This window comes from Oryzias latipes, chromosome 8 (genome assembly GCF_002234675.1).
Source record: "Oryzias latipes chromosome 8, ASM223467v1".
NCBI lineage: Eukaryota > Metazoa > Chordata > Actinopteri > Beloniformes > Adrianichthyidae > Oryzias > Oryzias latipes.
Genome location: NC_019866.2, coordinates 4,532,481 through 4,546,501, shown reverse-complemented (window position 1 = coordinate 4,546,501; position 14,021 = coordinate 4,532,481). Strand labels below are relative to the sequence as shown.

General features: G+C 40.1%; 1 protein-coding gene across 1 annotated transcript in view; it reads left to right on the top strand.

Moving 5' to 3' along the window:
* Nucleotides 1–12,342, top strand: part of LOC101170271 (tumor necrosis factor receptor superfamily member 16) — a 31,963-nt gene extending 19,621 nt beyond the window's left edge. The window contains exons 4-6 of the mRNA XM_011477846.3: nucleotides 2,380–2,608; nucleotides 5,324–5,523; nucleotides 9,062–12,342. Of these exons, the coding sequence (XP_011476148.2) occupies nucleotides 2,380–2,608; nucleotides 5,324–5,523; nucleotides 9,062–9,114 (482 nt within the window). The 3' untranslated portion in view covers nucleotides 9,115–12,342. The remainder of the gene's footprint in view (nucleotides 1–2,379; nucleotides 2,609–5,323; nucleotides 5,524–9,061) is intronic.
* The last annotated feature ends 1,679 nt before the right edge of the window (nucleotides 12,343–14,021 follow it).

Below are 14,021 nucleotides of genomic sequence, written 5' to 3'. Positions count from 1 at the left end.
AATCAACATTCATAATTGAAATATGTCTGCTCATAACTGCACATTATAGTGCTGTAAAGCATGGATTAAGTGCTGATTTGGGAAAGTTGTGCACAGCCCTCAAAAATGCTAATATTTAGAAACAATCCCAAAGGAATTTGGGGTTGAGGCCCCTCGTCTCTGGCCTTAAAAGAAGCTCCAGGGGTCCCCGTGAGGTTAATCCTGCGACAAAGCTAATGAGCAGCAGCCTGAGGTTCTGCTGAGAGTTTCAGGATCCGAACCGAGCTGCACATTTCTGTGCTCAGAGGAGTTTTTTGGCTGCTTGGTCGAATCCTAAGAGGATGAGGGATCCGTGGGCTGTTCGGCTCGTTTCTAATCATCTCACAGAATAATGACGTAACTAGTAACTGCTCCCTAGAACAGCAGCGTTACAAAAGCGAGGTCTGATGGATTGGGTGATTTAAACAGTTCATCAGAAAAGACGCGTTGCTGATGCAGGATGGGAAATGGTCATTAATGAAGCACAAACCAACAGGAAATCTGCAGATGTATGAAAAAACAATGTCTGTACGTCCTTTTGCCGTGATGGAAACCAGACCCACCAGTAGCACAGAGAACTATCATCATTCTGTCCTCGGCAAGAGCTGAGCTGCAAAAGGTGACCTCACTAAAGCAGCAGATCCTGTTCCTCAAGATGTTCTTAATGATCGCAATGAGCACACATCACCCACACAAAGGATGTGGTGAGAAATAAGCAGCAGAACTTTGCCTCGCTGGTTAAGGATCATACATTCTTCCTTTGTTGCACACAGCGATCCAGGCAGAACCCATCTGTCTGTCAGAAACAGCTGCAGCATGTGTGCAGGCTATCTGGTAACCACACCCTAGAAAACAAGAGCTCTGCAAATAAAGATTCCTCGTAAGGAGATTGTTTTTATCCAGAGGTTCTACATAGATGTGGTAAATGGGGCTGCATTAACTTCATTCTGAGATCAACTCCAAGTTCAAATAGGGACAATGCCTGACGAGATGTCCATTATCAGAAATTAATGGACGACGCATTATCTCAATTGTACCATGGTCACTTATGAAAGAAATACATATGAAATAAACTATCAGTACTTGTTTTTTTATACATTTAAATATCTTTTTACAAGAAGGAGACTTTTTAATACATGGTATGACCTGTTGTCACGGTAACGGCTACAGAACCTGCCTCTCCGTCTACTGCAGCCACTAGTGGAGAAAAGGTGTGTAAATACTGAATGTCATGCTGAGTGATACAAGTTTGTGTCAAAGAAACAAAGTCCACAAGTCATTTTCTAGATCGCTTTTTCTGAAGAAATATCCAACATTAACTCTGATCATTAAATGTGGACCAACAAATTATTTTTAAAATTAATTTATAATAGAATTAATCTTAAACACATATTTACTCTTCTTCTGCAAGACAGAAAGGCAGACAGCAAACAATTCCCAATGGAAGACAACATTACGGTTGACGGTAACATTTGACAGAGGACAAAGAGACATTTGAAGGACAGAGATCTTTTCTACTGTCTGGCTGTTGTGATAAACTGTGGAATCTGACAGGCTGTGTGACGGGAACCTTTTTTTAAGGTGTCCGTTATCATTTTTTAATGGACATCCTGCAGCCAATCAAGTATTCACCAGTACCATTGTATAACTTCAGATAATGAGTCAACCTGATGGACCCTCCTTTAGTTTTTTTGCCTGCTTTGAAGCCGTTATGATTATTGTTATTGTTTTTTTTAATAAATCATGCAAACATGTTTGGTTTAAATCATCAAAGTGACATATCTGAATCTGAACAAGACAAATGCAGTTCTTTTTGGGGGTTTCAAAGTCTTCCAGAAGTTATTACTCTGCATAAGAGACATTTGAGCTCTCATATCATACACCTGGGTTTTCCTCTTGGTCCTTCTCTGATTTTTGTCTTGTTTATGGCATCTATTTAGTTTACTTTTTAACTTTTGGCACCTTAGTTTTACATCAAAATTTAATAAAACAGAAGGATCCTAAAAACAGATGGATATGAGAAAACAAGCAGCAAAAAATGTTTAATTAGCTTTCTGAAAAAAACAATGACCTCAGTAGCAATTCATATTTCACAAGACTTGTTTTTACTTCTTTTACTTTGACGTTTTTACAAAGAAATAATTAGGTCTGCTTAAGTGCTTTATGAATTTTATATTTTGTTGCAAATGAAGGAAAATTCAGATAAGCAGTGTTTTTAAAGACACTGTTGTTGCAGCTCTCCGTGTGGGTGTTGTTGACAGAACATGTGAGTCAGGGGGACCTTTAGGCTGTTCTGAGCAGGTCAAATGTTTTTTATTTTTTTAATTTAACTCTAAAATATTTCATTTTGTCGTCCTACAGATCCCAACGCCCCCACAGATGTCATTCCAACCTCTGACATGACAGATACCTTCCCATCTGAAGACTTCCCCAACCTGGACAACCCATGGCCAAGCAGCGAGACCACTACACCCAGGGCCGGCTCGCCTCACTTCCTGGGCCACGGCTTCAATGAAAACCTCATTCCCATCTACTGCTCCATCCTGGCCGCTGTGGTGGTGGGGTTGATGGCTTACATCGTCTTCAAGAGGTCAGCTGAAAATGGAGCACATGTGGCTGTTGATCTACTCCAAGAAGGAAGAACAAAAAGATTTTCCGAAGCCACTTTGGCTCATATGTCACCAAAAAAATAAAATAAAATACTTCAACGCCTTTAAAAACACACCATCGTGAGACCTTAAAGGAAAAACAACCACATTTAATGCGACAAAAACACATTAGTGAGAACACACACTCCCACAGACAGATACAAACAGCAGCTAAACACATTTAAAGCAAGTAAACAAGCTCATTAGTGGCATTGATTGTTTGAAGAGCGCCGACCAAGGAAATTTGAGAAGCAGACTTATCAGCTCAGTCACACTCACATCTGGCTAATAATCCACATGTTCTTCTTGCCAGGCATCAGCACAATAAAAATGATGTGACTTTCTGCAAGTCTTAAAGGAAAATCATTCATGTTTAACAGGAAGAGCAATAACAGAAACACCTCAACAACTCAAACGACCAGCATTTTTCCTGCTACAACCTGACACTCATCACAATGTTTGCAATGTACCACAGTAATGGACAATTATGTTCCAGGGTTGGCAGAGTTTATTTTAAACTGCTTCTGATGAGCTTAATACACAGCGTTGTGCTGATAAACGGCGGCAACAGCAGCAGGATTTTTTCTTTCCACACAGTGTCATGTTGGGCTGCTTCTCCTAAACAGAAGACAGAGGGTGAAAAAAAATAGAAAACATGGAACTTCCTAATGATTACTGTTTGAGACCACCAACATTCCTCATTCTAGTCCGTTGCAAACATGTCAAACTAAAAATCATATTCCGCCAATCAAAACCCAAAATCAAATAGAATGTTATGTTAAGTAACAGTTCTGGACTGCAAGGACCAGATTGTTTTCCCAATTCTTCTTGGACCCTCGCCACATACTCACAAACTCACCAGAATTTCCACGCACCTAGTACCTGATGTAAAAGAATTTGGGGGATAGTGAAGACCCTGCCCCCCAAAAAATGATGACATCACAGCAGATAAATCGTCAAAAAAAGAATGGGGCCAAACTCTATTATGAAGCTCAAAAAAAAAAAAAGAAGAATCATTTCAAAATCCACTAACAAAACCCAAACACAGGTGTTAGGGATATTCACAGGAAGCTTTTATAGGATGGTCCTTAGCTTGATGGCCATTTTTTGATAATGAGTCGAATTTGGTGATTTTCACAAAAAAGAAAAAAAGAAAACTTGTTTGAGTAATCTTTACAAAATTTCAAACACCACTCAACAGCTTAAGTCTCCAACAACAACTAACGTTTCTTAGACCTTTGACCTCTGGAAGGACACAATCTTAAATAAAAAAACAAAACAAAGCACTTTTAGTACCAGCTACAAATTTAAACTCCTCCGAGGGATTTTAATCTATCCCCTGGATTTAGAAGTCGTAGTTTTTTGAATGGCGCTAGCGTAACAAGCTCAAAAAAGTGTTGTTGCTCGTCCATTTTTTTTTTTTTTGCCCGAGTATTTTTAATAGCAAATTTTACTGAAGACATAAAAAAAAACTTGTTACATCCGCCAGGTCAACATAAATGTGCCGCACATGTATTTTCAGAATATTGAAAAACCTGTTAATTTATCGGGGTTTTCAATTTTTGTTTTCCATAGCTCATAAATTGATCCAAACAGTGTGTTGTAATGTTTAATTACATTTCCTGTTACCAAGGAAATTTAAAAGTTTACTTTTGCAGATTATTTTAAAAAGTAAAGACATTTGTTGGTCACCAGTAGGCGGTCAAAAAACAAAGTGGTTACTATGGAAAAAAGAGTGTTTTTTTCCATCAATTTTTCACATGCAGCTCTGAGCAGGGTAGCAGGGGCAAAGGGGGAGAGTGAGGGGCCAGTAGCAGCAGCTCAGCCAGGGAGGCGGGTCCGGAGGGGACCGTGAGGGCAAAACCACAGGCAGCTTTAATTTTATTTGACTTTTTATGCTGGCAAGAAGACTAACAATATATTTTTAAAACTGCACCGTTATTATTTTCACGCAGAATCTGATTTAGGTCCAGGTTTTCATTTGTGGTCAAACGGCGGCGACTTTTATGCATTTCATTAAATTCTATTCTGATTCCTGTGATATAAATACTCTGATCACATCAACACCTCATAAAAACCAAGTGGGATAAAATACAAACAGACTCCATACATACGATGCACACTGTTATACCCACGCATAAGGTATATGTGTGTATATATATATATACCAAAGCTTAGAAAAAAATAAATAAGCAACGATAATATTAGTTTTGTCTTTTATTTTATTTACTATGTCACTTATTTTATACTTTACTATTTTCCTTTTTAGTAGTTTAACCTTTTTAATATTTTGAGTTGTCATGACACATTGACGATGAATCATGTTAAGGTGGCAAATGGATGAACAAGATTTTTATTTGTTATGTCACTAATTAGATGTTTTTACTTTAATTTTAAAGCAAGAAAAAAGGTGTACTTTCTTTTGGCACAACTAGATGGCTTGAACAGCATTAACTTAAAAAAAAAGGAATGTTAAGGAAGAGCTGTATTTTAGTCAGTTGCAGTCACTTTGCCAATAGATGCTTATTTAAGTCTACTTGAATATTGCTTTTTTTTTTACAAGACATAAACATTTAATAACAATAAAACAGACTGGATTTTTCTTTTTTTTTTGCAGATTAATAAAATACTGGTAAATTATTCCTGCTTCTTCTCAGGTGGAATAGCTGCAAGCAGAACAAACAGGCAGCTAACAATCGTGCAGCGACAAACAACCAGATGGTGACGCCGGAGGGGGAAAAGCTGCACAGCGACAGCGGCATCTCAGTGGACACTCAGAGCCTGCAGGAGCAGCAGCAGCACGGTCAGGCTGAAGTCCAACCTCAGCCGTCACGCTCACACACCCAGGAACAGATAGGTACGATTCCTTTCATGAGAATATTGAAGCAAAAAAGGTAAATAAAATGAGCAAAAAAAACCAACCTAAAACTAAAACTATCTTTTTAAATTTCCTTTGACCGAAACTTTGGTTTTTCTTTAGTGAAAAAGGTATTTTTTGCACCAAGTAGCTTTAAGCTGCATTGCAGCCTGGCATGACATGACAGAGTTCTCACCACCACATATTGCTTTCTGCTCACAGTGATATTCAAACTGCCAAAGAACATCCTGACTGATTACAACATGATATCCTACTGAGATTTGGTTTTCACAGATCCTTTGCCAGTTTTTCCCCCTGAAACAAAACAAACGTTTGTTTTTCTTTTTGCTTTGAGATTGAAAAACGATCAGTTGACAGAAAGACTGATGCTTGCATCCTTGTGAGGCACCTGAAGTAAGCAGGTTATGGCTGAAAACAAGCTGAAGGAAGTCGGGTCTTTGTGTAGGAATCATAGGAACTTTGCTTCAGTTTTGCTAAAAATCTGCAGGAGCTCAGTGCGTAGAGAGAAAACCAAAAATTGAAATCCCATTCAAAGCATTTTACGCTCACTAATTAGACATCACAGTATTTCTTATTTATATTTCTGATTTTGTCTAAGAAAGGGTTAGACGGGGGTAAAGATGTGCCAACTGGTGGGGTAGTTTCCTCTTGAGCAGTCCATGCCAGCCCTGCAGTTCTGAACGTCCTAATGAGGCTTGGGAAAGGCTTATTTTGAGGTTAATCTGAGCACCTATTTGCATTCGTCCCATCCACAAATGCAAAGCCGGCTGATGAGGGAAAGACAGAATGTCTTTTGTAGGAGGAACCTGGCGCCGGTTCAGGGAGAGAGGAACTTCCTGGTTAACTCTGTCGCTTTCCTAACTCGTTGGCTCATTAGGAGGTGTTGCAGGACGGGATCCAGGACCGTTCTGCAGACCCGGTTTAGCATCCGTGTTTAGCTCCTTATAATTGGCATTAGTACAGCCAGTCAGCGTGAAAACCATTAGAACAGGCAACAAATCTGCTTGGAGGTTGTCGGTTCCGCTCCCCATTAGATGTGCATGACGGGGGGTGGAGGGGGGGTGGGGGGGTGTCGTGCACTGTAATGCAATGAAATGGCAGGGAGCTTCCTGCTTCCAAGTGGACCCTGCATTACTGGCGCCTAAACTTACGAGAGCGAATTTCAACCGAAAACAAGTCAAGCATGCTTTTAGAAACTAAATTTGAGGAACAGAGACTGACAAACGAAAGCTTAGAGCGTTGAAGGGGGGGTTCCAGAGTGGCTTGTGAGGGATGGGAGCTCCTTCATGAAGAGGGGTTCGTCTTTGTCAGCTCATCAAAGAACCATCTATCTCTGGAGCTCGCACACAACCGCCGCGGCTTCCTGCTCCCCCCTCACAAACACGCAAAGGGATGTAAAAAACCTGACTCGCTCAAAAAACCCAAACTGTTATAGAATTCCACAAAGGAGTCTTTGGGGTTCAAGTCTAGACTCTGAGAGGGCTGGATTTGAAGTTAGGTCTTCCAAAGTAACCAAATCGACGACCGCAAAACAGCAAAAGTGAACTCAAAATAAACATGGCTGACATCTCCAAGTCCTACATCAAACTCGATTAAACGACCACAAACTTTGATGGCTCTGCTGGTCTCTTCTAGTAGCAGCAGCTCTCGTGTCACATTACAGAGCTACACTTACAGAGGAGCTGAGTCACCTGATAGATTACTGAGGCAGAACTGACTCATGACGGCAAACATTTCCTCTACTCTTGTGATTTTTACAGCACTGCAGCAACAAAAACTGAACAAGAGTGCATTTGAACACAGTTGGGATATTTGAAACTGTTCCATCATAAAGCTTTGTTTACATTGAACGTAATTTAAGCGGCAATGATGTTAAGCAATATTAATGAAAACAACCTGTTTTATTTACATTGGCCTTTCAAGAAACTCAAGGACACTGTACAAGAGAGGAGTCAATAATATCACCAGAAAATACCGGTATACAATAAAAGCCCAACGAATAGCTGGTGACAGAAAGTGAACAGTAAAATCAGAGGGAAAGTGCAGATTTAAACAGATGAGTTTGGAGTTTGGATTGGAAGGTTGGTCTGATGGCAGTACGCTTCGGGCGACATGACAACGCGGCTCAGCCAAAATAAAATACATTTATATTGTTTCCTAAACTTTCACCAGTCCTACTGAAAAAATCTTGAGTCTTGACAAGAATTTAGATAGCATTGCTTCTGCTTTCAAATCCTAGCCTAATAGAAAGGCTTTTACTGTTCAGATGTTCTGGTGGGTCTCAAAACCTCTGAGATCTGCAGAAAACAGTCAGCTGGTAGAACCTGAAACCAGAACCAAACAGGATGAAGCCGCTTATTTTCTATTCCTTACGATCTTACATTTGTCTCTACCTAATTCCTTTTAAAATTTAAAAATTAAACATTACAACACACTGTTTGGATCAATTTATGAGTTTTAATAAAATGATTGAAAACCCACTTAATTGACAGGTTTTTCAATATTATGAAAATACACGTGCGGCACATTTGGGTTGACTTGGCGGATGTAACAGGTTTTTTTCATGTCTCCAGTAAAATTTGCTATTAAAAATTGAAATAAGCTGAAATTTTATTCTTCCAGTTATTGCCACAATCACAAAACTGCTCAGTATTTCTCTTGAAGCAGCAAATTCCAGGTCCATATTGATGATCCAATCATGCTGCAAATGTGCTAATAGATGAGAATAAAAGAAGGAGGAAAAAGAGTCTGTGACAAAGCTCGGGTCTGATTGGTAGTTCACATTTCACAGGAGACCTGATTGCTGTGGTTCAGGGAAAGAGAGCTTCCATTGATTCTTACAACGAGGTCGGACCCCATAAAACATCAGCTGGCCATATGGTTCTTATTAGCAGTGCTGCCTCTGAAATGAGGTGCAATCTCATCCCGGGAGGGGTTGGGCTGAAGCAGCGGTACAGGTGTGAGCCACTGTGCACGGGCGGATGTGTGTGGATGGCTCCGTCTCTGCTCTGTGTCATTGGTCGTGACTGTTTACGAAATGAGGAAGAGAGAGGAGCGCTGCAGACCACGCATGTCGCCGGACAGATTCAGTGCAGGCGCACAGAGGAAACAGTAAAGCTTGGATCATTAATGTGAATTCTGAGGTCTGCGATGAGGCTTGCGACACAAAAAAACTCCTTTTATCCACCTAAAGCTGCGTGATAAACCCTGTTGCACTCCCAGGCTTGGTTGCATTGATCAAGGCTGGAAAACACCCACAGGACTTAAGTGTCTTCTCATAAATGCATTCCACAGCCGTTTCCATGGCTCTCCTCAATTGACAGCAGGTTAAGAGGTTTGAGGGAAAACAGCATCCATTCTAATAACTCCAGGTCAGATGGAGAGTGGCCCCACAGGGCCCCCTACAGGAAGGACTGTCTTTTTATTCTCACAAAGATGAACTTTTGGAAGAAAGCTATCACGAGAAGCTGCTGGTTTCAGTGAAAATGATTCCCGTTTGTGTCTCCTGTCTCTGCAGTGGTCAGGGTGGACGGCAGCTCCCAGCCGAATTCACCTCCCCCCAATGTCTGAAGAGGAAGAGGAGGTGTCGGGGCTGAGGACTTGGCAACAGAGATGTGAGGACTTTACCAAGGACCAAAGTGGAGACATGGGGGCGCCACAGAGAGACTTTAAAAACAGACTTTTGTGGACCTTCCGTTTGGGCCACAGTGTGACTCATCCGACACTCTGAGTCCACCTCTGTCTTTTGCCTGGAAACAAAACCAATGGCAATACTGATCACTGAACCACAGACAGGTAATAACGGACACATGCCAGTTCATTTTAAGGGAAAATCCCAGTTTGTTGACATGCGACTCTCATTCGCTGCCACTTTAGAATCTTCCTCCCTTTTTGAAGTTTCCTATTTTACTTTCAGTCGTATGATCAGCTGCTGTGGCTCACGAGCGCCTGAAAGGCAAAAAAGACAGACTCTGATGTCTGTATTTACTTTTTTCCCAGCATCAAAGAGTCCGAAGCAGCCCCTTTCATATTCTCCTCTTTGGTGTCCTGCTCTCAGATAATCCTGGTCCCTCTTTGTGAGGCGCATTGCAAATCACCAACTGTCAGAGCAGCACAGAAATGCTGCAGGGGAGTCGGACTCAGTCCCAACTTTTTCTGATTGATAATCAGGAACTGGATCCTCTTCAACTCCACTAATCTCTTCAGAGTGCCTCCACAGTTTCTATTTTAACAGCTTCCTGGACTTAAGGTGACTCAGCTAGATGTTTGCTTTATTTTTTTGCTTTTGCTTTGTCGCTTGAGTTTTTAGTCCACGTTTCTTTTTGGATGCTGGAGAGGAGAACCTCAGGTGTGTGAGGAGAAAAAAGGGAATTGATCTGAGCTGGGATGTCATCACAGGTGTGTAAATTCATTTTGGACTGAAGAAAAGAGTAAAATCTGCCTGAAGGAATCCCATCTTTTAAGTGGAAAAAAAGGGACTCCCCTCTGGAGATAAAAACATTTTTACATGCATACACTCCCTCCCACCAACTTTGTTTTACAGAGTGTCCTCTGACTGTAAGGCTTTGTCACTGGCACTCATGTCAACAACGAGCCCATTAGGGAAACGTCCTCACACAAAGGTAATCACATAACCTCATGGGCTCAAGCTTCCTTCACCCTCCTGTCCACTTCCAGCAGGATGGATGCTGCAGACGTCACAGCCTGGATGGGGGGACTGGCATTTCCATCGCTATGGAGATTTAAAGCAGTCACTTCTTAAGCTTGAGGGCAGCTTTCTAGTAGAAGACACCTTCCAGCTGCTAATTTAAACTGCAAAATGGAAAGACTTTGACGGAGGGGGAAAGAAGGAAGTTCTCAGGCTTGAATTCCCTCATGACCTGAAACATCATGTAAATGTTGAATTATCAAACTTTAATCTAAAAGTTTTAAAGAAGGTTCTACGATTCTTATTTCTAGAAAACCTCTGACCTGACGGATAGTTGAGAAAAAGGTTGCTCCTTTAGAAAGGGATTTTTTATGTTACATTTAGTGGCTAAAACTGACCAGGGGTTGGTTCTGTGGTGGTCCAGCTCAGATGGGACAGACGTGCTCTGCTTATATTTACAAAAATATTTAAGAAGATGTTGTTTCTAAATACAGAGAGTCAATGTTCATGCATCATTCAGGAATGGATCGATTCAGAAGTCTGCTGTAAAGATTGAACGCAACATTTTCCCAAGATTTGCTGAGATGTGGATGTTTTACGACTTTTGCAGCTTTGTGTTCGCTATCTGATTGGTTGAACAGTGAAATTGGCCTGAAATTATAGTCAGTAGGACTCTGTATGAGGGTGTGAATACTTCAAAAGACACTTTCACTTGTTTGAAGTTCTTTAAAGTTCAGTGTTAAGCAGAAAAAGTCTCCACAGACAGGAAGTTGCAGGGAATATGAGTCATTGCGTTGCATTGCATCGATCACACGGCCACCGAAGCTTGGCGATTTCTTTCGCTGTGATTCATCAATCGCTCCAGTGTGATAAATGGAAGCGCGGCTCTGCGGATGCTAACAGCTCCGAGGCTGTTGTGGTGGGGACACGTGACCGGGCGCACAAAGACGAGTGTATGATTCACTCTTCTCCCGAGTGAGCCAGTGTGATTCATCCTGATCCTGGCTGTGACATTAAAGCAGACTCAACTGTGAGTGACCAGAGTTGAATTGAAGGGAGAGAAAGAAAAAAACCCTGAAATGCCTCAACTCCATCTCCCCCCTGAGGCCCAATCAGCCCTCCAGCAGCGCGCTCATCCGCCCTGCGCTGAGGTCCTCTACTTCTCCTCCAGCTTGTGAAGACAGAAACTATGAGAATGTGACGCCTGGCAACAAACAGGAAATATGCAAGACGCGTTCACAAACTACGTCTGACTTTATTCTTTAGCATTTTCTCTTTTTTTTCTTTCTTTGCTGTATGTTTATACTATGAATTGTACTACTTTCTAACTGATGTTATTTTGTAGCACTTATAGGAGATAATATGAATTCACTCAAAGAGTGTACCACAGTTCAAGTGCCTGCATTACCCAGAGTTTTTGAGTTCAGAAGTTTATGCTCTTTTTTTTTTTTTTTTTTTTTTTTTTTTTTACCACGTGTTTTGTGTCTTAACAGAATATTTTTTAATGCAATGAAGGCTTTTCGTGAACTGAAGTCACAACTAAACCTTTGGAGACTCATGCAAGCTGTAAAAAAGAGGTTCCCATGTAAAGTCTTGTGTTGAAATCATGGTTTCTGCATTCATCTGCAAGAAGTAAAACGGCGATTCTTCTTTTGAGCCGGGACTTATACATGCACACATTTGAGAAGCTTCAAATGACCAGACGCTAGTAAGAATAGTTTGCACAAATGAATGCAGAAACCATGCAGGAAGCTTTACATTAAAACCTGAATGCCAGAGAACACATACTGTATGTAACATGCTATAAATAAAAGCTCATGTAGCGTTGTAAAACATTTACATGCCATCAGGTACTTCTAAACCTACATGAGCTATATGTCAATAGAGATCAGCTCAACTGTACAGATGTGTTGCATGTACAGTAGCTTTCAGGCAGCAGGACGTGTAGTGTGCAGCACAGTGAAGCCTTTGGGGAGTTTCACTGTCAACGTGGGATTTTACTTGATACAGACTCTTCAGGACCTGGTCCCCATAGAAGCTGAATGTCAACTGTAGTTATCTACTAATGTTAAATGCATTCTTAGAGTTGATACGAAATAAACTATAAAATGTTAAAAAAAAGACAGAAATGTGTGAAAGTGAAATGAACATCAATAATTAAAAAAAAAAAAGATGCAATTGTATTACTTGACTTTTGGTCTTTTTCTTTCTTTGCCTCAAAGTCCCACTCTGATCATCTTTTGATCTATTTTCAAAGCATTCCCAGTGATTTTTTAATTATGATTTTGCTCTTTTTGTCCAAAAAGTGTTGTTTTCTAGGATAGAGTGTCTGCAGAGTGGCAGTAGTTGAGTAGAGATTCACCATTGAGTTGTGCGCGAAAACGTTTGCAACGAGCAACCCCGCTCCCTCTTCTCCTCCACGTTGCTAAAAGCTCTGACCAGGGAGCTTTTGGCCCATCCGATGCAATATCTATGCTTATTTTCAAACTGCAATTTTTCATCTGCTCCTGATTCACAAAGAAATACTCAAAAGGCAATTTTAAGCTTAATTTTCTTTATATATGTCCTCCTTCATGAAAAATGCTATAAGAACATGTTAAAAACACCAAAACACAACTATCTGAATGTGTACTTAAAAAAAACTATCTGAAGCAAGTACTCTTGTCGTATCAGCTGTCAAGCTTAAAACAGAAGACTGATGGAATTTGTGTTTACAGTAACTGTTGGAACTTTTTCTCTTTATTTCACATAAAAATGATGACGTCATTTTCCTTTCCGTCTATCCCCTGAAAGTTAAAGCTTCAACTCAAAACAAGTGCATGCAAAAATTCATGATGTGACAACAGCAATTATACATAAAATAATAACAATTATGACTTGGATTAGCTTTAATCATTAAAAAGGTGTAAAAACGCCAAATTTGTTCTTGTCTAAGATAGGTTTATTACAAAAAACAACACATAAAGCCCAAAGTACTGGAACATCTGTCATAAGACAAAATAAGTAAATTAGTAACTCCTGTTGTGATATGCAGACAGAATTACCAAGAACATCTAGAAACTGCTGGACAGGAGACTGAAGACAAAAATCATTTCTTAAGTTTGATCATATTCAGGTCTGTTATAGCCTCTTTGAGCTGTCATGTCTATGTTGGGTCTCTAATTAATCACTGCAATAACTGATTTAGTACATGAGGACTTTAAACTTCATGAGCTGCATCACCAGCAGAAAGCTTCACTCACTCATCAGCCTGAAAACAACTTCAGCAACATGAAGCTGGTGTCCTTAGAAAAATGTGTTCAAAAACAACTCAAACAGCATTATTATTATTATTATTATTATTATTATTATTATTATTATTATTATTATTATTCAGTGTGTGGAGGATTTTAAGGATTTTATTTTTCTTATTTACACAGAAACTGGTGCAAGTTTTTTTTTTTTATTTTAAACTAGAGGAAAATGCTTAAACCACAAAGAATGAGGTTGTGGAGCGGCAGCCAAACAAACCACAGTACAAAGCAGGACCATGTGGAACGTTCCAACAGATCAAGAATGCGGTTCTCTGCAGTCTTATCACGACTTTTATAAGGTGAGTCCAGTTGGACTTTTTCTCAAATGTCTCAAATGAATGAATATATTCTCAGAGAAAGAGCCTCATAACACGCTTTTGGCAGTTTCCCCACACATGTTGCTAAAGTGGTTTTACAAAAAAAAAAATTGGCTGAATTTTTTCTGTTTTTTTCCTGTTCAACCTATTTGTACATGAAAAGCTAAACAGACCAATATGGGTTTACAGATGGACTGCAGAATTTCCATTTAATCAACA